The 1341-nt window shown below is 54.4% G+C and overlaps 1 protein-coding gene across 1 annotated transcript in view; it reads right to left on the reverse strand.

The window, feature by feature from the left end:
• Positions 1-295: 295 nt before the first annotated feature.
• The window catches only part of LOC103257972 (polypeptide N-acetylgalactosaminyltransferase 6-like), a 15158-nt gene continuing 14112 nt past the window's right edge, over positions 296-1341 (reverse strand). Inside the window, exon 3 of the mRNA XM_008055675.2 lies at positions 296-681. Within this exon, the coding sequence (XP_008053866.1) occupies positions 296-681 (386 nt within the window). The remainder of the gene's footprint in view (positions 682-1341) is intronic.

The raw sequence follows: 1341 nt of genomic DNA on the forward strand, positions 1-1341 counted from the left end.
CTGGCTAATTTTTGATTTATTGTAGAGATGAGGTCTCGCCAAGTTGCCCGGGTGGGTCTCGAACCCATGGGCTCAGGCAATCCATTAGCCTTGGCCTCCCAAAGTGCTGGGATTACAGGCTGAGCCACCAAGCCCGGCCTTGATTTTTTTTTTAAAGAGACGATGTCTCGCTATGTTGCCCAGGCTGGTCTCGAACTCCTGGATTCAAGTGATTCTAAGAAATGTTGATGTGTGATGGTACAGGTCCCTGGCTCTGGGTGGGCTGGGCCAGGCGGGGGGCTCACCAGGCTGCCCCTTACTTGATGGGGTAGGTCTCATCCTTTCGCCTCTGCCTCTCATGCAGTGGGAGCGCCTCCCAGCCAAAGGTCAGACTCCAGTCAAAGTTGCCACGGCTGTGGACTCGGCCCCTCTGGACAGGCTTGGAGAACTCGAAAGTGTTCAGGTCGATGGTGATGATGTCTGGGCTCACCACTGCTGTCTTGTCCTCAGCAATCCGGGCCAGAAGGGGCTCCAGCCAGCCGTGGAAGCACTCGCCTGTAGGCCCCGACCCGGAGGCAACATCAGGGTCCTGCCCACAGCTGAGCCCAATCCCCACCAGGGGTAAGGGTGACCCAGAAGGATAAGAGGGGTTCTCCACCCACTCCCTGCTTGACCGCAGAGAAACACAAGCAAACGCCACAGCTGCAGGGAACAGAGAGATTTACTGAAACCCTCTTGCCACCCCCCACCCCCGAAGGTGGAGGCAGCGCTGGAAGGGAGAGTGGAAGTCTCGGGGGAGTAACATGGTCAATCAAAGGATCCAAATGCACAGGGAAGGCCTGGTGGACATCCTCAGGGCTTCCACCTTCCCCACCAAGCTCAGGTTTCAGCCCCAACTGCAGAAGAATCATAATCCCTTTCCTTTGTCTAGCCCTTTGAGGGTCTCAGTGGTCTTTGGAACATATTATCTCAGAGTAATAATTATGATAGGAGAATAGGGTTTGTATCCTCATTCTCATTTCACAAATAAGGAAACTGAGGCTCAGTTCGTGGCAGAGTGAGAATGTAAACCAAGCCAGGCGCAGTGGCTCACGCCTGTAATCCCAGCACTTTGGGAGGGTGAGGCAGGAGGATTGATCGAGCCCAGGAATTCAAGACCAGCCTGGGCAACAGCGAGACCTGGTCTCTAAAAACCCCCAAACTGGCCTGCAATCTCAGCTTCTCAGGAGACTGAGGCGGAAGGATCACTTACTAAGCCCAGGAAGTCAAGGCTGTGGTGAGCTGTGATTGTGCCACTGCACTCCAGCCTGGGCAATAGAGACCCGACTCAAAAAAAAAAAAAAGGATGTAGCCAGGTGCTGT

Source organism: Carlito syrichta, unplaced genomic scaffold (genome assembly GCF_000164805.1).
Source record: "Carlito syrichta isolate Samal-C Ts95f unplaced genomic scaffold, Tarsius_syrichta-2.0.1 Scaffold301920, whole genome shotgun sequence".
NCBI classification, from domain to species: domain Eukaryota; kingdom Metazoa; phylum Chordata; class Mammalia; order Primates; family Tarsiidae; genus Carlito; species Carlito syrichta.